At 58.1% G+C, this 20,603-nt stretch overlaps 1 protein-coding gene across 8 annotated transcripts in view; it reads left to right on the forward strand.

Moving 5' to 3' along the window:
* Window positions 1-20,603, forward strand: part of DNM2 (dynamin 2) — a 42,815-nt gene that overhangs the window by 16,887 nt on the left and 5,325 nt on the right. For 3 of the 8 annotated variants that reach the window (XM_067314612.1, XM_067314614.1, XM_067314618.1), the window contains exons 10-20: window positions 634-772; window positions 3,569-3,655; window positions 4,015-4,085; window positions 6,401-6,452; window positions 7,244-7,255; window positions 13,065-13,178; window positions 17,230-17,339; window positions 17,812-17,923; window positions 18,478-18,642; window positions 19,146-19,378; window positions 19,561-19,815. In XM_067314612.1, coding sequence (XP_067170713.1) covers window positions 634-772; window positions 3,569-3,655; window positions 4,015-4,085; window positions 6,401-6,452; window positions 7,244-7,255; window positions 13,065-13,178; window positions 17,230-17,339; window positions 17,812-17,923; window positions 18,478-18,642; window positions 19,146-19,378; window positions 19,561-19,815 — 1,350 coding nt within the window. Of the gene's footprint in view, window positions 1-633; window positions 773-2,777; window positions 2,917-3,568; window positions 3,656-4,014; window positions 4,086-6,400; window positions 6,453-7,243; window positions 7,256-13,064; window positions 13,179-17,229; window positions 17,340-17,811; window positions 17,924-18,477; window positions 18,643-19,145; window positions 19,379-19,560; window positions 19,816-20,603 lie in introns of all 8 variants that reach the window. The other 5 variants (XM_067314613.1, XM_067314615.1, XM_067314616.1 and 2 more) reach the window with 3 other exon arrangements.

The following is a 20,603-nucleotide window of genomic DNA, read 5'->3' on the forward strand; positions in this document are numbered from 1 at the left end:
AACTGTTGTGTGCCTGGAGCCTGACAGCACTGAAACAGGGACACGGGAGAGGAATCGCATTAGGTACAAGTCCTCTCCTTGGCACACCTGCTCTCCTTTGGCCTGATGGGGAAAGAGAAATCTAGCGTTTCCTTTCTTTGCCTGAGCCCAGGAGCCATTTGACCTGCTCTTGGTGTATCCCTTTTCCCTAAACGCTGCTGCAAAGGCTGTTTCCCATCTGCTTACAGTGTTGGTGCGCCTGGTAGTTCGGGCGCTCGCTCCTGTTCGTGGAGGGAGTAGCACCCTAGTTTGAGGTGTTCCCACCCCGCGGCTGGAGAGAGCAGGGCGCACGGCCTGCGAAAGGGGCAGGTGGAGGTGTCAGCCCCCCGTCCCCTCGGCTGCACTGTGCAAGCCCCAACCGAGGGTGGCGGAGCAGCGGGGTTCAGCGACGCCGCGGATCCAGGAAGGGGACGGTGCCAGCAGCAGGAGCCGTCCCAGCTCGCGGCCCGCCTGTCCGGGGAGGGAGTTGCTCTCCAGGGTGGTGCTGCTGCTCTCTCGTCAGGATGCGGCCGATCGCCTCTAAACCTGATCACCCATTTTGTTTTTTTCTCTGCCATGTCTCTGCCCTCTCGCCCCGCATGTGGACTCCTGTAGGACGGGGCTCTTCACCCCAGACTTGGCATTCGAGGCCATTGTGAAAAAGCAGGTGGTGAAGCTGAAAGAGCCTTGTCTGAAGTGTGTCGACCTCGTTATTCAGGAGTTAATCAATACAGTTAGACAGTGTACCAGTAAGGTATTGAACTGGCTGGAGGCAATCCAGCCTCTTCCTACCAGTGGGATGGGGAAGCAGGAGTGATGCTCTAACCTGCCTGCCTTGCCTGGTTTCCCCTCCAAAAAAAGAAACAAAATCTGGGAGCCCCCTAAGCAAATTGGGTATTTCTGACCTTTGACTGATGCATCTCCTAACCTGGAGTCCTCCCCGTGTCCTTCAGCCGAGAGGCTCCTCTGGTCAAAGTTGCGCTGTCTGGGCCAGAGTGGGGACGCGGCTAAGCCCTGAGGACAACTCCGTGGCCCTGGGCTCGCCTGGCGCTTCGGGCTCGAGCGGCGTCACCGAGGCCTCGCAGGCGGCGTGACGGACAGAGCCGGGAGTTCTGCTCCTGTCCCTGTCCCTGCCCCGGCCTTCTGGGCGACCCTTGGCAAGACGCTTTGCTTCCTGTGTCTGCCACCCTCCTGGGGACAGCGCGGCTCTCGCGCAGACGGGCTCTCCGGGGCCTCGAGAGACCTGGCTCGGGCTGCGGTGCGCAGCGGCGGGTCGGAAGGGACGCCGCCAGGGCTTCGTTCCCGATGCATGGTGTGAGCCAGGCAGGTGGGCAGGCTGTTCGTGGATCCTGGTACCTCTCTTAGCACGTGTCTTCTAAGCTGCGATTTAAACTGCTGCTTCGCTGCACTCTGGGAACTCGTGGAAAATGGAAACAAAAGCTGGGGGCAGCAGTTCCAGCAAATGGTCTCGTGTCTTACTTGTAAACCCTGTAGTTCAATGTCTGCAATTAATAAGCCGCTTGATAACAAGCGCATTTCCATTTCAAAAGGTTTCCCCCATCGTCATTTGTTCTTGGAAGTGTTAATTACCCTGAAGCTGCACGACAGCCCTGGATGAATGGGCCGTTTCCATATTTAATAATGGCTTCTCAGGGTGACTCTTTTTTTAACTTCGTTCTGGTAGAAGCGAAAGAAATGCGTTAAACTGAAAAGAGAACAGGAGAAAGAGCTCCCGTTTTCTTCTTGTAATGCTTATGTTCAAAAAAAAAAAAAAAAAAAAAAGAGGAAGATTTTTTGCCTACCTGCAGGGACCAGACGAGAAAGAGAAGGTCACTGTGATATCGGCTACCCAGAGTGCTTTTGTGGAGCAGAGCAGTTTAAATGCTCATCTGGTTCTGTCAGTGGTAGGAGCTGTGGGGGTTTGTCTGTGGGTCAGGAGCTCCTTTGTGCTCAGTGTGGTTCACTGCGATCTGGGTAACGTGAAGAAGCCGGCGCTTACTGCTGAAATTCCTTCGGTCCCAGGTTAGGCAGGACAAAAAGAGGAATCCCCAGGGAATCTGTCCGCCGGAAGGGTAACAAAGAGGAGTGAGCTTGCAGGCAAGCCGCCCTGCTGACCGGGGGACAAGGCTTTGCCTGCGGAGGGCTCGGAGGGATGTGCGCTAGGACGATGTCCTGAGTCAGCGCGTGCTGTTTCGGCTGGAGCAAGAGGTTATCCCGAAACAGCGGCTGCCCGGATGTTATTGCAGCAGCTGCTGTCTCAAAGAGCTGCAGGGAGGCTCTTACCCCAAAGAAGACTTGAAATTCACGGTTTGCTAAAGCTGGATCTCAATGGTCCAGGCTAGAGAGAGTCTAGGAGGCTTTCCAGGGCTCTGCCGTGCTCAGGGTAACACCACCCTCTCGTATGTGCCGAGGCAGAGTGGACATGAGGCATCCTCGGATCAGGGTGTTCGGCGCTGCTGCAAAGCGGTCTCCAGACCAGCAGGGCAGGATGTGTTCGTGGGCCTGGAGCTGAGAATTCGTGCCCCTGCTCAGTCTGGCTGTGAGATGAAGGGAAGCTGAGGGGTTACCTGAGCTGGTTGCAGAACAGCTCCAAGGGATCCGAAGGAATTTCCCAGGCAGGCACTGTAGCTTTTTCCTTTGCATGTTACTAACCTTAATTTTTTTTTTTAAATCTCATTTTTCTTTTCTTTCTGTCTTTGTTGCTATTTTTTCCCCTGCACTCCACTTGGTGTTTCGCTCTCGCTCTCTGCATGATGCAGGACGGGGCTCTTCACGCCCGACATGGCCTTTGAAGCCATAGTGAAAAAACAGATTGTAAAGCTTAAAGAGCCCAGTTTGAAGTGTGTTGATCTGGTGGTCTCAGAGCTGGCCACAGTCATTAAAAAGTGTGCCGAAAAGGTAATGGGTCTTAATTCATCCCTCTTTGTCTAATCTGAACATCTGGAATATATTTGCTCTCAGGACCCAGCCGACCAAAGTGAGTTCGACAGCAAGGTTGCCGCTGATTTGGGGGGACACTGCGTCCTTCTGACACCTGAACACTTGCTGGAAGTGCCAGCAAATACAGTCATAGCATTAACTTGGCTTCGCGGCACGGGTCCTGCCGAGACATATTGCACAGGTGTTTGCTCGCCCCCGTAACAGTAAAGGCTAAAAACGCTCCTAGCGTAGCTGAGGCCTTGCATTGCTGAGAACCCATCTCCTTTGCCTTGCTTAGCGGTAGCTCGCGCTTCATGCCGTGAAAATCTGAATCTGCTTAGCCGTGGGTCCGAGGGTGGGAAGAGAAGCTTGATTCGTATGTTAAGCATGCTTCTAAGGCCCCCAGGAAGGGCACTCTGCTGTCTTGTCGGATCTAGTGAAGAGAATCAACTCTGTTGCTTCTTCCACCTCTGAGCCCCAGTTGTGTCCTCCAGACAGAACTGGGGCTCGATCCCTTCTGTCCTCTGCGTTTGTGAGTGTGTTTTTGTGGCCAGCTTTCTGTGATAAGTGTTGGAGGCTGCCACGGTCTGATCAGCAGCGGTTTTCCCTGGCCTTCTCCCTCTCTTTTCAGCTCGGTTCCTACCCCAGGTTGCGAGAGGAGACGGAGAGGATTGTTACCACTCACATCAGGGAACGGGAAGGCAAAACGAAGGACCAGGTGAGCAGCTTTCCAGGCTCGCCCCGTCATCTTCCTTCGCCTACCTAGAAAGCCAGGAGAAAGCGGAGCTGTTCGGCGCTTCTCCTCTCCGAGGACAAAGCGAATCCTGCCTGTGCGCGCAGCCCGCGGTTGGGCCGGCCGCCCGGCTGCTCCCCACTCGCAATCCCAAAGCTCCCTCTCGCGGCAGCGATGCAGAGCGCCGGAGGTCGGGCATCTCCGTGCAGGCCCGTGCGGTCGCAGGTGGCCCCTGAGCACAGCCGCGTCCCTTGGGGCTCGGTGGCAACTCTTGCTGAGCAGTGCTAGAGCAGGAGGTGGCCGACTCTTCCCGTGGGACTCCTGACTTGTAAATCTCTTTCCAGATTCTCCTGCTGATTGACATTGAGCTCTCCTACATCAACACTAACCACGAAGATTTTATCGGATTTGCCAAGTAGGTAACTGGCCGGTGCGGTGGGGTTTTTGTCAAATTCTTTTATAAACGAAGTTCACGGTCCTATCCCCAGTTTGCAGATGAGGTGTGTGGGATGTTAAATTACACTTTCGGGGTCACCAATATGACAACCGGTGGAAGAGTCTCCCAAGTCCTAGCATTATCCACCAAAACCATGTCAGTGCCTCCTGCGCCTGAGTTCAAGCAATTCTGGAGGCCTGTGAGATTTGCACAGGAGCTCCACTTCTTTGCTTGCCACCTGGTCTAGTATTTAAGGGCCTGAAGATGGGAGCTGCCCCACATCATTCCTTTGCTTCAGATATTAGCCTGAAGCAGGGTTTGTTAACGCTGCTCGTTACAGCAGAATGCATGAAAAACTGGAGTCAGATTGTTGAGTCTCGTACTGATGAACTAGAACTGCTTAGGGCCTTCTCACAGGAGCGCTTGTGATGAATTCAGGTAATTAAGGCTGTCTCCCCCCCTTCAGCTGAGATGTGGGAATTTTCCGTGCCCCTTGGCCACACTAAGGGAAAGTGAAACGACTCTCTGTGTCCCAGTGGAGCTGCTGGACTCACGTGTCGGCTGCTGTCCCTGGGCTGGAGCAGGAACGTCTCCACATTCTTCGAGCTCGTCCCTCGTAATTGTCTGCCCAGGCAGGCAGGACCAGGAACAGAGAAGGGCAGAGGGGAGGGGGGGTCTCTTCTGTCAGTCAGTCTGTCTTCAACTTTGGCTTTTTGCCTGCGGACACCAGGGTCACTTGTGTTTTCCATCAGCCCAGCCCCTACCTTTGTGATAACCTTTTGGAGCTGCCGAGAGGTCTAGCTCAGGTGTCCCTGCACAGAGAGAGCCAAGGCATGCAGCTCTGCCCTGGGCTGGTCACGTTCTTCGTAGCGCCAGCCAAAGCCCGCACCGCTTCCTTCTCCTTAAATTCACTTATTCTTCCTCTGTTTTCTTTTTCTCCCCTCTTTTTTTATGTCTCTGCTTTTCACATTCATTCGCAGTTCCTTCCTCTTCTCCTAATCTCTCCTGTTTTTCCTTTGAACCATCTCACTCTTTCCTCCGGACTCCTCTGAAACTCTCCCACTCCCCAGCTGTTACACTGAGCAGCACTTGACGACGGGGTGGGTACCTGCCGAAACAGTATGTACCGAGTGACCGGGCCAGCCCTGCTTGCACCTTCCCCTCCCCGCAGGCTGAAGGGGTCTTTGAGAGAGCCGGAGAGGCCTCCGCCAGGCTGAGCTTCAGAAGTGCTCCTGCAGTGAAGTTCAGCGAAGTGAGAGCTTCTCGCATCCCAGATGAGAGCAGGAGCTGTTGCACTGGGTCAGACCAGGCATCGGGCTCGCCTGGTGTTCTGGGGTTTAGAGAGGAGCGTAAGGAACAGGGCAGGTAAAGAGCGATCACTCCCAAATTCCCTCAGGTGGCAGGTTAGGGACATCCTGGGCTGGAGGGACGGTGGCTGCTGTGAACGTGGTTCTGCAGTGACCTTCCCCAGGGAAACGACCCCGTTTTTGCTTGTAAACTGCTTCTCCGTGGGGCATCCTGGCGTAATTCTAACTGTTTTCATGGATTTTGTTCCTGCTCCTGACTAACGGTTACGTCCTGCACCTCGCCCCTCGTCTCTTTGGTTGCTCAGGAGAGACAGGTAGCTTTCCCTCTGGTGCAGGTATGCTCTTTTCCAACCTGGGGGCGACTAGGAGGCTGCAGGTGTTTCTGGAGACTAGTCCTTCTGGTTATCTACCTTCCAGTTATCTACCTTCTGGTGGCAGGGAGAGTTGGGTACATCGGCTTGACTGGGTTGATGAGTTCAACTCCCTGAACTCTGTGGCCTTTTGAATTAGCAAACACTGCTGCTCTGCTTGGTTTACCTCTCCTGCAAGTTGTAACCTTGCCCCTGTGGAAGATATGGGGAGTGTAAATGACTCACGTGCCTGGAGATAAGGACTGTAAGGAAGGAGATAAAGCTGTCCAGGTTGGAAAGCCCCATACCTGCCCCGTGGTGCTGCTGTCTCGTGTACGTTCAGTTCTGGACAAAACTCTGGAAAGGTCTCCTCTGTCTGCATTGCAATGCACGATAATAATAAGGAGTGATAAGTAGTCCGGGTGCTCTCGGCTGAATTCCACGTGATGGGCTACCCCTTTGGGCTCAGCTCTTCCTTACAGCGCTCCTCATGGCCCTGGGGGAAGCATGCTACCTCAAGGGTCGACGTAGCCTGTAGGCAAGCCGTGTGACTCGGTCTCTGTGGCTGCGTGGGCCCTGAGCACTTGCCGTTTGCTTGGCGTTCTCCGCGTAAAGCTGTGCTCTTTTCTTGTTTCAGTGCACAGCAGAGGAACACCCAGACGAACAAGAAAAGAGCCATCCCGAATCAGGTATAGCCTGGCAACCCCGCGGTCTCCCTTGTAGCGTGGGGCAGAGGTAGCTGTCTAGGCTTGGATCCCGCTCCAACCGTGCTTCAGAGCAACCCAAGAGCTGCGTTTTGCAGTTCGGAAAGCTGGATTCGGGTCGATCCACAAACTCCCTCCTTGAGGGAAAGAGATATTTGACACTGGGGTTGCAGACAGGAAACGCAGAGCTCTGACTCATGGGGTGGGAGCTCCGGAGGAGCTTGTCTAAAAGTAATGGGATCGGGACAGCCGGGCAGTAGGCACCGCTGGAGGATCCCTGTGTCCTCAGAAGTGGGCAAGTCTGGGCAGAGGCCAGCGTAACTTCCTGGTCCTGGCCCCTTCATTTATTGCAAACTAGCTGTTCGGGGAGGGGGCAGAGGGAGCGGGGACCAAGACTAGCACAGGGACGTACATACCTGGCAGCCGTGTTGGCCTCAGTTCTGTCTCGTCATGCAGCCTTCCAGTTCTGAGAGGGGCGTTCGCTATCTAGTGTGCATGACTGAGAGCAGGACTGGAAACGCCCCCTTGCATGGTGTTAGGTCTTGCAGTACGTAATGCAGACATTGCCTCTTGTTTGGAAAGATTGTAATGAAATATTAACACTGTAAAATTATAATTAATAGCATGTAACTGTTTTTCTTTTGCTGTTTTTCTGCTTTTTCCTACCATTTTTTGTGCTTCCTGCTCTCTTCTTCCTTCCATCACTTCGTTTTTCTTCACTGTTCTGTCTCCTTGTCCTGCTTTTTTTTTCCCCCCTTAATTTTGCACACCTAAAGGGTGAGATACTGGTAAGTACCCATATAGTGTGATAGTGCTGATAGACAACACCCAGTGATGGATGTGGCCCTGCCAGAAGGAACTTCCAATGCTAAAATAACACCTCTTGCCTCACAGAATTGAGTACGCTGACGGCAGAGGAAGAACAGGATTCCCGGGGCGGAATTACCGCGCTTTATGGGCTTAGTCTAGAGATGAAACTCCCTCTCTTTCCCCCCACATGGTCTCTTCCCACGGCCCCAGCACAGTCCCCGTGAGCTGAGAAAAAGGGCTTAGGACTGTGTGTGCCATGACAATCCCGCTGTAAACAGAGGCACGGCAAAACTGCTGTTTGGCATCTGTGGGTACTTGCTGGGAACAGGTATAGGAAGAGTCGGGTATTGGGGTTCAGGTACAGGCGGCGCTGGGATGCAGGGATCCAAAATCTTGGCGCTGCTGGGTTTGACAGGCCTGGACCCTCTTAGCGCAGAACCTCCCGCAGCCGTCGTGGGACGTGGTTCCCACCGAGCCGCAGCACGGGCTTAAGCGAGGCGAGTGCTTCGGCGGGGAGCCCTCTGCCTGCGGCTCCGTCCGCGTGGCTGGTGGTTTGGGCACGCACAGCGGCAAAGAACTTGCTCCCCTGTTCACAGCAGCCGCTGCCAGTGGGGATGGAGGCGTGTTATTTCCCCCCCCATTTCCAAGCTGCCTTTTGGGCTTGTGAGGTTGGGTCCCAACTGCGGGCTGGCCACCAGCACTGCTGCTGGGTTTACTGGGCCTAGGAGCTGGCCACCGCGTCAGAGCACTGCACGGCTGGTGGAGAAACCCTGTGCGGTCTCTAGCAAGAAGCCCTCTTCTTCCTAGGTGCCTACCGGACATCGTTAGCAGTTGTGTCCTGGTGGGTGTAGGGGGGAAACCTTGGGTAACCCATCCGCTGCTTTAAACCTCATCGTTCAGCCAGCAAAGAGCTTTTCCTTCAAGCGTACTCACTTCTGGCGAGGCAGAAGGCAATGTTTCCTCCAAAAGGAAAAGTTTCCCTTTTAGTGGCCGAGCAAGACCCTCTGGAGGTGGTGGGGTGGGTGGAGGGGCCCTGACCCCGCTGCTCTGGGCTTGGAGTTCACCTTCGTATGTGCAGTCCAAGAAAATGGAAGTGTCTGATACGGAAGCGGTCTCCAACCCCCTGGCTGGTGCTTTCCTTCCAAGAGCCTCCCACCTCCTTGCGGGCCGCGGTTCAGGTATTGCCTCGGTCCATCGGAGACTGCCCCCACACCCTGTCCCTGGCCGAGCATCTGAATCCCTCACTGGTGGAGGAAGCGAGGGTACCACTTCCCAGGAAGATAGTTCGGCTCCGGCCGCTGGGGATTGGCGCTGGGCTGGTAGATGAAGCGAGGGCGGCTGGATTTACCCGGCAGACGAAGTTCCCCAGAGCCAGGTATCTTTGTTACCTGCTGCTTTTTAACCAGTTGAGCAGAGTCCCGTGAAAAAGTGTCTGCAGCTCGGGTACGATATGCTTTCTGGTCTCAAAAATGAGCTTTAAGAGGCTGCTCTAATAACTCAGTTACAGTGAAAAGAGAGTAGCAAGAGGGATGTAGTGCTGGTGAGGCGGTTGCCCTGCCGTAGCGCAGGCAGCGCCTGCCCCACTCTTCCCAGGAAAGTTTATACATTCTGCTCTGTTCAGCCCCGTGACTTGCCCAACCACATCCGCAGCTAACTCGAATCGTTGCTCTGACAGTCTTTGAGGGCCCCATGCCTGTTTCCCGTCTCTTCCAAGTGTTCAGACACTTCCATTTTCTTTTAGCACCATCCAGATGTTTCTGCAAAACAAAGGAATCCTCCCAGGGGCCTCTGTTGCTTCCCACATGGTGATTAGTTCTGTGCAAGGCTGCTCTTCCATCACTGGCTGTGAGAACGTGATTGTGCCGGGCGACGGGAAGGTGGAGATCTGACAATTAAGGATTCGAGGCGTCAGCCCTGCAATGGGCTGCTTCTGATTCGGAACCGGGCAAAGCCGTAGGCTGTCGCCATGCTCTGGAGTGCCTCTGCAGGGCCGGCTTGCCTGGGTTGCAAGCCCTAAAACCATCGAGATGCTCTCACTGATATCAGTCAGTCTTAAAGGAACTTTCTTCCGGGCTCTCTGCTGTGCTGCTTGGTGCCACACAGTCTGGCTCAGCCTCCCTCTCTCCTCCCCCTTGACCTGGGTTACACGTGCTTCACGCGTTTGCGGTTAGAGTAAGAGATGTCCCAGGTCCTGCCGCAAGCCAGTGCCCCGCTGGGATGTCTCTGGCTCTGGAGGGTGCCCTCCCCTCCGTTACCCTTTAGCTAAAGAAATCAAATCTTGGCTTTTTCTTCTTTTTTGGTTCTACAGATCCCTCTGTGCTACAGCCCTGGCCCTCTCCCCTGTGCCGTAAAGGCAGAGTCCCTGTTCCTTGTAATTCCCTCCACAGCTGCCCCGAACCTGCCAGAACCTCTAACCTGGCTCCCAGGACAGCAGCTTCTGCTTTGCTGCTGAACCTTTTCCCTGTGCCCCTTCCTTGCTCTGATCCTCTCATCTGCTCTATCTCCACCCTTCTGCTCTGTTCCTTTAAAACCAAACTCAGTTCCAATTCAGAGATGGTTTTTTCATTGTGAATTGGGCTCTCAAACGCACAAGAGCCCAGAGAGCGCAAATCAGAAGGTGAAATCTTTAAATTGACAGCTTCTGCCATCTTAATTTCAGGGCTCCTTCCTTCCCCTCGCCAGAAAATCTGTATGAGTTAAGTTTTAGCTCTAGCTGCCTGCACCCGCCAGTGCACCGAGCTTTGTGTGTGCCTAACAGAGGGGATTTTGTCGTGGCTTTTATGTTGGCGGCTACCTGAGCAGTCTGAAAACGAGCATGGCCCTAGCATGATCCCTTGGAAGGTTCCCCCAGCAGTGCCCAGAAAAAACCCTCGGCGTGAAGGGGCTGACACGGGCTCCTGTCGCCCTCCAGCTCGCAACTTCTGATGCCAAGATTAAAGCCCTGCCTGGGTCTCTCTATCACAGCTGCTCAGAGGTGGTTCCTGTACAAGCCATAACAAACTCCGGAACTAGCTCGTGTCTAACTCTTCTCTGCCTAACCACGAGGGTTGTGTGTTTCCCTCCAATCCATGCTTTGGACTGACTTGAATCAGCCCCCCTCAACGTGCGGAGTGCGTTTCCCCCCCGTCTGCTCATTACTAACCTGTGTGGTGGAACTAACGCCTGTGAAGCACTGGGGTAGAAAGGCCGTGGCTCCGGCACGCGGAGGCTGATGGCCGAGGGCTCTCTGAAGGTAGCCAGAGGCGATCTCGGTCAGGGGCTTCGCAGAGCTGCCGTCGACGCTCTCCTGCTGCCGGCGTGCTGTTGCGGGATGCTCAGCACGGAGCAGTGAAAGCAGCCCGTAATGCAAGATGCTGTTTCCATACTAGGGGGATCGTCATGTCCTGACGTGCAGGGGTGTTAGCACTGTTGGAAGCTAGATTTTTGTGTGTTGTAGCACCTCCGCGCTTGGCTGGACTCTCTCTGAACATGTCGGATGTGTTGGTCCGTCAGGAGTGGGGGCTTGGCGGACAGTCCTCTTTCAGGGCTGGTGTCTGGAAGCGGTTGCTTTTGCTCTTGATCACATGGCAGCTCCTGCCCCAGGTTGATTTGACTCTGGCCAGATTCCTCTTAGGAGCAGACAGCTTCCTGGCATCGGGGTCGCCTTGCTGCCTCGAGAGGAGAATCCGTGCTAGACGGGGTGACGTGGCAGAAAGTAGAAAGCCGGGCTCAGGGGGCCTCCGCTGCCACGTCTGCCTGGGAGCGGGTTGTTTGCAAACAGACGGGCATCAGCCGGAAGCGCAGCACGATCTCGCGGCAGAGCATCGGTTCTCAGAGCGCAAAGCAGCCGGTGTAGGAGCTCTGCAGTAAAACCGCAGGGGCGACGGCTGGAAGAATGCAGCTCCCCTACGGCCCCAGTAGGCAGAGAGACTCACAGCTCAGTCTAAAGGCTCCTGCTGTCGTCCTGGGGTCCGTAACAAGCAGCAGTGACCTTCCTTTTAGTACAATAGCTACCGGCACAACGGAGGAACCCCGATGGGCCGAGAGCAATCATGCCTTCATTTGAAATGCTAGAGAACTCCCAGCCTGTCCCGAAGGTCTCAGCTGTGAAGCTGACGGAAGTAAACGGGCCGCCGCTCCGGTGGGGGGCCCGCGGGAGCACGCTGGGCAGGGTCGAGCCGCTGCGCTTGGCCCAGCAGCGTGCTCTCCAGCCGGGCCCTGGGTTGTCTGCGTTGGAGGCCGGGACTGATCCCGGCTTCCAGCACGTCTTTGTTGCCCGCTCTCACGGCTATGAGCAGTTTGTGGTAATTCACGGTGGTTTCTAGCGGGCAGACCCCGGGAGATCCCCGCAGAGATTCTGCTCTGGCTAAGGTGCAGCGAGCGGCCGTAGCCACGAATTTGCTCTGCAAGGGCTGTTCCCTTGAGGAAGTTATTACGGGCTCGCGAGTCCCCGCTGGCATCGGTAGGGTGGTGCCCCTCTCGCTCGGGTGGTGCCAGGTTGGGCGTCCGATAGCCCGGCAAGGGCTCTGCTGCGGGGCGCCCGTGTCATGCAGGAGCCCCGTTACCACGTGTCCGACTTCCCACCGGAAACGCCTCCGCCTGCCTCGGAGAAGCCAGCTGCGGTGCAGACCCCCAGACTATGCCGTGCTCGTTTGTTGTTTCGTGAAAAACTGCCGCTTGCAACGTAAGGCTTTGGCAATACCGCTTCGGTGCGCTGCTGCCCCCATTGCCGTTGGCTACTGTTCCGTGTTGCATGTTGGATCCCTCCGTGGGGCTAGGAGGGAGCCGTCCGCGAGGAGCGCGGAGCTTGGGAGAACCTGCCGGCTGGGCCAGCCTACGAGAAGGCAGGGGAACTGCCTCCGAGCGCGGAGGCTAATTTGGGGTTGGGAGCAACATACAAGGAGGGGAGGGGGTTTGGGCAAGAAACACGAGGTTCCCCAGGTCTAACTAGGCTGAGGGATGTCCTGGCCGTACTCAGCGAGGGCACGTGGTCATGGAGACTCTGAGCAGAGCAGGGAAGGGAAGGACTGCTCCTATAGTTGCTGGACTGGGTAAGTTGGCGGACGTTGCTGCTGGGAACGTGCCCTGCTGACTGGGCTTGTTTAGTTTCCTGAGACCTTTCTGGTCTCGCTAGTAGGCAGCGTGACAGCAGCTTTGAAGCAGCCGGGATGAAGGCCTAGATCTGCCTTCCCTCCGAGACGCTGCTCCCGAGTGAGGTTTCGGCACAGCCGCGCCGCGTGTGCCAGCGGGGCTGCTGGGTCATGGTGCCGCAGCCTATCTGCGGGACAGATGAGGGGTTCCCCAAAGCAGCCCTCTGCTTTTCTGGGTTTCGTGGTCTAACTGGAGGTGCGACGGAGACGGTGACGCCCCTGGGCAGTTCTGGTCCTCTCTTAAAGACGAGATGTGCTCTGAATTGCTGGCTGCCTTATCACTTTGGGGTGTTGGGAACTTCTTCTCTTCATCAGCTCCCCGGTCTAGAAGCCGGGCTGCTGGCTGGCTAATCGGACAGCACCGGCAGCGAGGGGCAGGGGATCGCTGCTTTTCTCACCCAGGGACCCGAGGGAGCTCTAGACATTGCTCCACATGCTGGTAGCTTACGTGTGAGATGGGGCCTAGAAATCTGCCTGGTTAAGGGTCTTCTGCTGAGGCTAGGGCTTTCTGTGATGGGTTAGGTGGACTCTTGGGCTCTGGAGCGCATCCCCTTGCTCTCCGTCTGGGGAGTTCCCCTGGAGACGCCACAGTCACCTGTAACCTCTTCTTCCTTCCTCCCCTCTCCCTCCGTTCCCCCCCACGCTCCTTTCTCTCCAGGTGATCCGCAGGGGCTGGCTGACCATTAACAACATCAGCATCATGAAGGGAGGCTCCAAGGAGTACTGGTTTGTGCTGACGGCAGAGTCGTTGTCCTGGTACAAGGATGAGGAGGTAGGTGCAGGGGGCAAGGATGGGTTTGGGGGAAGGTTCTGTGGTTCGTGAGTCTCTTGAGCTGTTGCACAAGAGAAACCCTGCCTGGAGTCTGCAGCTATGGTGGGAGTAAGATGTATTTCTCCCAACAGTGGTCCCAGCCCTTTTTCCTGGAGTGAAAAAAAATGATGCCTACAGTTGAGATACTAGTGTTGAGGATGGGAGAAACCTGAGAATTAGCCCCAGGGCCTGAGTCTTGTCGTCTCCTGGTGTGCAGGAGTGTGGGCCTCCTCTGGAGGGTGCCCTTTGGATGCTGAGCTCCATCCTAGCCAGCAAATTCCATGTCTCCAGACACTCCCCCGGACCTCCGGATTGTGTAAACATAGATAAACCGGGAGATACTGGCAAGTGGGGGTCGTACAAGATCCAGCTGCCTGCTCCTGCCTGAGCCCCGGGGGTGGCCACACAGCTCAGGCACCCTCTGGGCCCTGCCTGTTTCGGGAAGGATTTTTTTAATTTGTGGTTGAACTGTTGTTGCAAGATCTGCCACACCTCGGGCAGCAAGAGCGAGCAGGGCCCTTCCTTCAGCCGAGCCCGCTGCAGCCCCAGGGACTCTTTAGGCACCGGCTCCTGCCCAACCGGTGGGCTTGCACCACGGGAGCCCCCGTGTTAACGCCCGCCGCCTCGGTGGCCGCGTTCCACCCACGCGATGGATCAGGGCTGAAATCAAATCCGGAGGAGGGTTTCGTACAGCCCAAATCTGAAGCAGATTCCCAGGTTTAACCATCCCGGCGCAGGGCCGGTCAAAGACGGGGAGCAGCGCAGGTGGAGTGGTTTTCTCCAAGTGAACGTGGTCAGGAGAGAAACTGTCTCAGTTCTCTCTCAGTGGAAGGAAAGCCACCAGCACTGGCTTGGATTTGGGTAAAGGGCAGCTTTCCTCTCTGTGTTTCACCCTGTGGGACTGTTGGTTTATTGTCCCCACCCCGGGGCCCCCCCGTCTTTGCCTGTCTGCTCGGCGCTCGGGCAGGAGCTGCCGACGGGGTTAAAGCCCAGGCGCTGGGGTGGAGCTGCTGCGGCCCAGGATGTGGCCGGCGCTAGCGGGAAAAGGCTTGAAGTTCAGAGGGAAACACGATCTGGGCCGGGCAGGAGCTGGCCGCGGCCCATGCCACCCTCCCAGCGGAGATGGCTCATGCGGCTTCATCCCCGCTGCCCTGCTCCGTTCCTGGTGGCTCTTGGAGGGTTTGTCCCGTCCCGGCGCACCGAGGGATGAGGCTGGCAGTGCTGGGAGCCCGGCAGCCCTGTCTGCGGCAGGGCTCGAGGGAGGTCGCCCGGTGTCCGGCCCTCCGCAGCCTCCTCCAGAGCCGCTTGCTGCCCCGCGCGGATGGGGAGGGCGCTCGGTTTCCCCGGCTTGTCCTGAGGCTTCGGTGGCAAGGCCAGGAGCGCAGTGCAGGGCTTGCGTGTGCCGGCACCCCGGGGCGCCCGCCCTGGCACCGCGCGGTGCCCGGGAGGAGGCAGCGTGGCCTGGGAGGGGGCCGCTGCTGCTCCCGCACTGCTTCGTCCAGCTCTGGCTTGCAGCGGGCTGTGCGCACCCCAGGCTGAACGTCCCGCTTCCCGGCTTACCAGGGCTCCGGCGGCGCTACGGGAGCACCCCTGCTCTCCTGCCTGGACATTGCATTTAACGGCTGCCACGAAATGCTTTGCCAGGGGTTGGTGTCTTTGGGCTTACCCCCAGGGCAGGACAGGCAGCAAGCCTCGCTGCGGGGCAGGGGCAGCCCCCAGCCCCCCGCTGCTCCGAACCGCTGGAGCCGGCGGTGGAGCCGGCATCTCTTCCGAGCACGGCTCCTTGGCGTCTCGGTTGCAGACGCGCCACTTTCATATTTCAGATTTTCCAGCATTTCCGCCCCCACAGTCTGAAAACCGGCCTGTGATCTCGCCTTTCCCCTTACGTCACCGGCCGCCCGGCCAGATGCGGCGGGGAGAGGGGGCTGGGCTGCGGCCGAGCCGGTGCTAGAGAGGGGCGAAACGTGGCCCCGGGAACGCCGGAGCCGAGCACGCGGGGCAGAAACAGGAGACACGAACAGAACTTTATTTGCTGGGCGCCGCGCTGCAGCGGGACGGCAGCCCCCTTACGGTACACGAGCGAAACCCAGGCTTCCTTTGTTCGGCGCTTTATCGTCCGAGCGAGCCGCGGGGTTACCTGCTCTCCTCAGCCGCTGCTGCAAATTCAATTTACCTCCTTTCCCGTGCCGCCCCCCCGCCCCCCCCCCCCGAGCCCTTTTAAAGGCTGAAAGAGAAGGAAACGTGTCGAGCTGATAAATGGCGCGGCAGCCCGCTCCCCCCGCGGAGCCCGCGCTGGCTCCCCCGTCGCGCGGCAGCCCGTTTCCTGCGCGGAGGCCTCTCGGGGGGCGCTCGTCTGGCCCCTCCGCTGCGGGTAATGAGAACCAGCCGCTGCCTATGAATGGGGCTCTGTGTTCGGCGGGCAGAGCGCTCCCTCCCCCCCGAGCGGCCCGTTAAAGATGAACCGCTGCTTTGCAGGCAGCTCTAGCCAGGCACCCGGCGCCCCGCTCTTCCAGGCGAGGGGCGATGCCTCGGGGCAGCGTCCCGCCTTGCAGCCGCCCCGCGGCTCTTGCGGCAACGGGAGAGGTTGCACGGGGCGCGGAGCCACGGGGCGCCGCGCGTTCGGGCTCCGCCGTGGCCGTGCAGCCCCGGGCTCTCGCCGGCGCCCCGTTATGCCTAGCCGCTTCCAGCAATTCCGGCAAAACCGTGCGGCGCGGGCGAGCCCAAGCAAAGCGAGCGAATATCCCCGAGAAGGGCTGGATCCGCTGCAGCTCCCCCCTTACCTGAGGCTGCTCGGAGGCTGCTCGGGCGCTGCTCTGCCAAACCCGATCTAACCAATGTGCAGACTACTGTACAACTTTATACCCTCCTGAACAGGTAGTCTGAACACTGGGCAGGCTGGGCTGGAGTCCGTCTCCGACTTCCCGGGGCATCCGCGGGGTTTTTCTCCCCCTCCCGGGTTTTTTAATAAGGAGAGAAGCCGATCGGCGAAAGGAAACTGCTTTGTCTCTTCTGACGTGGCAAAGTCTGCAACCGAATCCAGTCTGGAAAAAAGTTGTGGGTTTTTCAGGAAATCATGAGGAGGAGTGTGGGGCGGCGGTGGAAGGGGGGCGGTGGGGGAAGGGTTTAGGTTCGTGGCCTCTCTACAAAGGCGAACGTCACTTTTGGGACCGTGTGCGCAGCATCTGGAGACAAAGTGGAGCTGGAGTTGTTATAAACAATTCCAGATGTGGCGTTTCGGCAGCGAGACGGCCTGCGCCACTCGGCTGGGTGGCCCCTTGGCGGGGCTGCGCTGCAGCCTCTTAAATAAGCAGCGGCCTTTGTGCCAGACGGCGAGGCCCGATCCCTTCCGCCGCCCCCTCCGGCACGGGCAGGCACTGGGGCGAAATCCCCAGGACCCGGCGCAGCGGCCGGTGGCCTCCGCCGGAGCCGGCCCCGTCCGCTCCCCAGGGGCGGCTGCTGGGGCAGGAGCAGGGCCGCGGCGGGGCAGAGTCCCGGCGCCGCGTGCAGACCCGGCGGGACCAAAGCCCCTTCCCGGGCGGTTTCTTTCCTAGCGCCGCCGGATGCTCCCGGTGCTGGCGAAAAGGCAGGGAAATCCGGTAGCTGGGTCGGTACCTAAAGCGATCGCGTGGTCCGTGGTGTCCTTGCACGGGAGCCGTGAGCGTGGCCTGTCCGCGTCTGGAGAGCTGCTAATTTGGGGGAAGGAGGAAGTTTCCTGGTGGGGCGAATGAGCGTTGCTCCGTCCCAGGCAACGCTCTTGGCTCCTGCCAGGGGTCCGCGTACCTGGCTCCGCTGGGCAGCCCCCGTGAGCCGAGCTGCAAAGCCCGTTTGCTCTCGGGAGGCCTCCTCGGCTGTGAATTTAAGGAAATCACTGGCCCTTCCATTGCAGGAGCTAACTCTGATCCCTGACCGTGTTCCTGGAAGGTGTCTAATGAAAACTGGAGAAGGAGCTTAGCAAAGCGCCGGTGTGCTTGCTCACTCTCATCCTTGTCTTCCTTTGTGTCCTCTCTTCCAGGAGAAGGAGAAGAAATACATGTTGCCTTTGGATAATTTGAAAATCAGGGATGTGGAGAAGGGATTTATGTCTAATAAACATGTCTTTGCAATCTTCAACACAGAGCAAAGGTAAGGGCTGTGAGCTCGGAGAAGAGGCTGGGCGTCCAATGCGGATATCTCCTGAAACCTCTGGGTAGGGCACCAGGCTCAAAACGTTGTGGAAAACGCTCCGTGGTTGACTGGCTGATCGTGTTGCCTTGGCCTTGGTCAGCGCTGGTCCAGGCCCAAGCCATGTGTCTGGCTTCCCCTTCCACTTGGTGTTGGTGCTTCGAGGCAGAAGCAGCTGTGATCTGATGAAGGAGGATTTCTCTAGAGGAAGCAGCAGCTGCCAATATTTATACACACATTCTGCAGGGATTTGGGGCTTCCTCTGGCTCCTTGGTGGGAGGACTCGTGGTGCTGGAGACCTTGTTGTGCTCCGTCCCATAGACCCGCTGGGGTGGCCAGTGGAGTCTCCTGTCTCCGCCGCAGCTGACAACCACGCCTCCTGGTTGCCGTCCCACCTTGGTCTTTACACCCAGCTCTGTTCCTTCTTGCCCAGGAACGTGTACAAAGATCTCCGTCAGATTGAGCTGGCCTGCGACTCCCAAGAAGATGTGGACAGCTGGAAAGCCTCTTTCCTCCGAGCGGGAGTTTACCCAGAGAAAGACCAAGTAAACATTCCCCCTGACTTGTCAGACCCCTCCAGGAGAAGGCTGGCCAAGGGGCGCAGTCCGAGACCAGCCTGGGGAGAGGCTGCCAGAGAAGCCTCCAGACTTAAAAGTAGCGAGCTCTTGGCTTCAGTTCTCAATTTTTCGGTCCTTGTGTGTTACAGTAAGTTCTCAGGCCCCTGTGGCCGTGTGGATGCTGTGGTGGCTTCTCCGTCTCATGGTGTCCACAAGTCCAGATTAGGTGCCCTGGAAAATGTTTTGATATCACAGAATATAATGAACTTTAGCATGGCGCTAGTTTGTGCTGTCCTGATGAATCTCTTAGTTTCTTCTGAGCTATGAAATCGATCCTGTTTCAAAAAGCATCCACAGAAATACGTGGAAAGGCCAGGGAATAAGTGTGGAGCAGAGGGGTTTCAGGCTGCTCTTGCAGAACCAGGCCTAGATGCGAACCCCCTTGGCCCCGTCTCTCCTCACCACCGTCATTAGGAGTGATTTGGCTCCAAATGGGTCTGTGAGATCCTGATGGTAACTTGTGCCCTGCTTTCCCTGCGCAGACTGAGAACGAGGATGGCGTCCAGGAGAACACCTTCTCCATGGACCCTCAGCTGGAGCGCCAGGTGGAAACCATCCGCAACCTTGTCGACTCCTACGTCGGCATCATCAACAAGTCCATCCGGGACCTCATGCCAAAGACGATAATGCACCTCATGATAAACAATGTGAGTGGCTGCGTTCGGGGCAGAGAGGAGCCTTGGCGGGGCTGCGGCCCATCCAGAGGGACGGGAGCTCCTGGGCCCGGGGTGTTCAGGTAACCGTTCTCTGGAAGCGCTCTGGGGAGGAGTCCTGAGCCCCCTTGGAGTTCGGAGCTGGATCGGCTGCACCATGTTTGTCACCGGGCCAGAACGGAGCAATGGGATTTGATGATCTTTCGATTCTTAATTTTCACGTCTTTGTGCTGTAGCTGCTTGGCTGCAGCTTTGCTGAGAAGGCAGTTTGACTCTTGGCATTTGCTCCAGCCTGGTTCTAGCAATCCAGGGATGCTAAACCATGCCGCAGCTCCTGAGCGGCTGAGGCTTCGCTCGCCTTCTAGAGCCGGGATAAATGTGTCCTGGCTTCCACTGCCTCTGCTGCTGTAGGTCCTTTAGCTCCTGCTTCCCCAGTTCCCAGTCTCGCGGGTTTAGTATCTCGGGGCTGACCTTCACTTGCTGTCGGTTCTCTGCAGACCAAGGATTTCATCCACTCGGAGCTGTTGGCCTACCTGTACTCGTCCGCCGACCAGAACAGCCTGATGGAGGAGTCGGCTGACCAGGCGCAGAGGAGGGATGACATGCTGCGAATGTACCATGCCCTGAAAGAGGCCTTGAACATCATCGGAGATATCAGCACCAGCACGGTATCCACGCCGGTCCCCCCGCCCGTGGATGACACGTGGCTGCAGACGAGCAGCGGGCACAGGTATGCCGGGCTGGGACGGGCGCTCGGTGAAGGAATTGGTGGGGTGGGCAGCTGGGATTTGGGCTGCCGGGCCTGCCCCGCTCTCGGTGCGGAGGGGGCCTTTGCCTCGGGGCGCTCGGGCCTCCGCGCGGAGGCCGCAAGCCGAGCGCTCCTTGCCCTGACCTGCTTCCTCTCCTCCGCAGCCCCCCACCTCAGCGCAGACCTGTCTCCGCCGTCCTGCCGCCGGGCCGGCCGCCCGCTGTGAGGGGCCCCACTCCGGGGCCGCCCTTGATCCCCATCCCCGCGGGGGGACCTTCCTCCTTCGCCGCTCCCCCCATCCCCTCGCGCCCGGGACCTCAGAACATCTTCGCTGCTAACAACGACCCCTTCTCGGCCCCTCCTCAGATTCCGTCGCGGCCGGCACGCATTCCCCCAGGCATTCCTCCAGGCGTGCCCAGGTAAGAGACCTCGCGTCTGCGGGCTGCGCCGGTGCCAGCCTAGCGCTGGATCCTCGGGCTGCGTGCTGGCCCGAGCTCGCGTTAACACCGCCGGTGCCCCTGTGGGGTGAAACCCCTCAGTTAGAGGGGACCTGGCAGCTCGGCTTGTCCCAGCATAGCCACCCTTCCCGGCTGGAATAGCGTCTGCAAAGCAGCCCATATCCTGCAGCGTAAGCTGAGGATGCAGGTTCCCGTTCTCCCAGCAGCCTGGGGCCAGTGGAGGTGGCAGGGACGAGGCAGCTGCCCCGGAACGCTGTGCCGGGCAGCATTCCCTGCAGCGGCCGTGCCGCCCGTGTGCCTCGGAGGGAGCTGCGAGTCCCTTACCGTCCGGCGTGTCTCTGGGCAGGCTCCCAGAGGAGCCAGGTTCGGAGCCCCCACAACAGCTCCCTCTTCCCTTGGGGCTGGAGCTCTCCAGTCCCCGACTCGCCGAAGCCGTGCAGACGGATCAGTCCTTGCCGGCTGGCTGCCGGTCCCTCCCGGGACAAGGCAGGTCTGTCGCTCTGGAGGTTAGGGAGCTCCGGTGCTGGCAGGCAGTCTGGGAGGCGACGGAGATCCCGCTGCATCGCAGAGTCAGCTGGGTGAGCGCAAGGTCGTCTCGCCTCGGTCAGCCCGTCTGGCTGGCTTTGGAGCCAGCCCCGCTGGCGTCCCCCATTTTGGGGGGGGGGGGGAACAGTGTGGCTTAGCAGGGAGAACACGGCCAAGGTCCTATTCCCAGCCTTGCTCTTCCGAGCCCATCTCCCACCTGCTCC

The sequence above is a fragment of the Apteryx mantelli genome, chromosome 36, assembly GCF_036417845.1.
Source record: "Apteryx mantelli isolate bAptMan1 chromosome 36, bAptMan1.hap1, whole genome shotgun sequence".
Taxonomy (NCBI): domain Eukaryota; kingdom Metazoa; phylum Chordata; class Aves; order Apterygiformes; family Apterygidae; genus Apteryx; species Apteryx mantelli.